The 1,357-nt window shown below is 43.3% G+C and overlaps 1 protein-coding gene across 1 annotated transcript; it reads left to right on the plus strand.

Moving 5' to 3' along the window:
• The first annotated feature begins 477 nt into the window (after window positions 1-477).
• On the plus strand, window positions 478-1,170 carry Tsp_15241 (retrovirus-related Pol polyprotein from transposon 297). Its single transcript, XM_003366441.1, has 3 exons — window positions 478-551; window positions 592-869; window positions 1,097-1,170. Exons 1-3 carry the CDS (start codon window positions 478-480, stop codon window positions 1,168-1,170), a joined length of 426 nt encoding a protein of 141 aa, XP_003366489.1.
• Window positions 1,171-1,357: the final 187 nt, after the last annotated feature.

A 1,357-nucleotide genomic window follows, 5' to 3' on the forward strand; every position in this document is an offset into this window, starting at 1 on the left:
GCTGACGCGCAAACAAATCATCACTCATCGTGGCGCTTTTCGAGTAAAACGTTTGCAATTGGGCATCAGCGCTGCTCCTGGAATATTTCAAAGGTCATTGATAAAAACTGTCGCTGGCATTGAAGGGAGGTGTAGCTATACTTTGATGACATCCCGCATTGCAGGCGAGTAATGAGCAAGAGCTAGCAGACTGTTTTGAAAACCCGTCTTTCCCCCACTTTGAAAAAGCCCGGACTGCGACTTAAAATCAGATAAAGTGTAAATTCTGTTCTTCCGCGCGTGGAATTTTTAGGCTTTTAAAATTGACGCAACAGGAATCCATCCTGCTAAAGCAAAGGTGCAAGCAATTCAAGACGGTTCCGACTCCAAAAAATAACCAACAACTGCAAGCCTTCTTGGGACTTCTAAACTTTTACCATTCATTCCTCAAGGACAAGGCTACTGTTGCAGAACAGCTACATCGTCTGCTTGACAAAAATGCGAGGTGGATATGGACCAGCAAGCACGAAAAAGCTTTCAGAGATGTCAAAAGATTGTTGTCATCCGATGCGGTTCTAACACATTACGATGGTAAAAAGCCGTTAGTATTAGTATGCGATGCATCGCCACATGGTTCGGCGCCGTTCTTTGCCACAAGTTGTCATCAACGCAAGAAATTCCAATTACGTTTTACTCACGGACATTATCCACGATGGAAAGAAATTACGGACAAATTGATAAAGAAGCATTGGCAGTTATTGCTGGCGTAAAGAAATTCCATGAGTATCTGTATGGTCGACAATTCACTATCATAACAGATCACAAACCACTGTTTGGATTGTTCGTGCCAAAGAAGGAAACACCTCAAATTCTGTCACCAAGAATGTTACGTTGGTCGATTCTTCTGAATGCATACGATTATACCATAAATTACCGACCCGGCAAAGAAATAGCAAATGCAGATGCACTAAGTCGTTTGCCAAAGCAGTCGACAGAAAATAACGACTCACACAACCCAGTTATTCTTTCGTTAGAGACTATAGACAATTCCCCGCTTCACAGCAAGGATATTACACGAATAACTGCAAAGGATCCGATTTCTCACACGAGTTTTAAGCTGGGCATGGAGGAGCTGGCCGAAAATCTGTATCAGATGAACGATTGAAACCTTACGTTGACGCGTCAACATGAACTCTCAATTCACAATGGTTTGTTTGCTATGGGGGCAGAAAGTGATCTCCCCACTCCAAGCACCGTCCCAAAATTTCAAAGATTTGCACATAGGTTCATCTAGGCATCGTACGAATGAAAGCGCTATCCCCGAAGCTACGTTGGTGGGCTCAAATTGGCACAGCGGAAATCAAAACTTGGCAAGTAC

This window comes from Trichinella spiralis (assembly GCF_000181795.1).
Source record: "Trichinella spiralis strain ISS 195 chromosome Unknown Scfld6003, whole genome shotgun sequence".
NCBI classification, from domain to species: domain Eukaryota; kingdom Metazoa; phylum Nematoda; class Enoplea; order Trichinellida; family Trichinellidae; genus Trichinella; species Trichinella spiralis.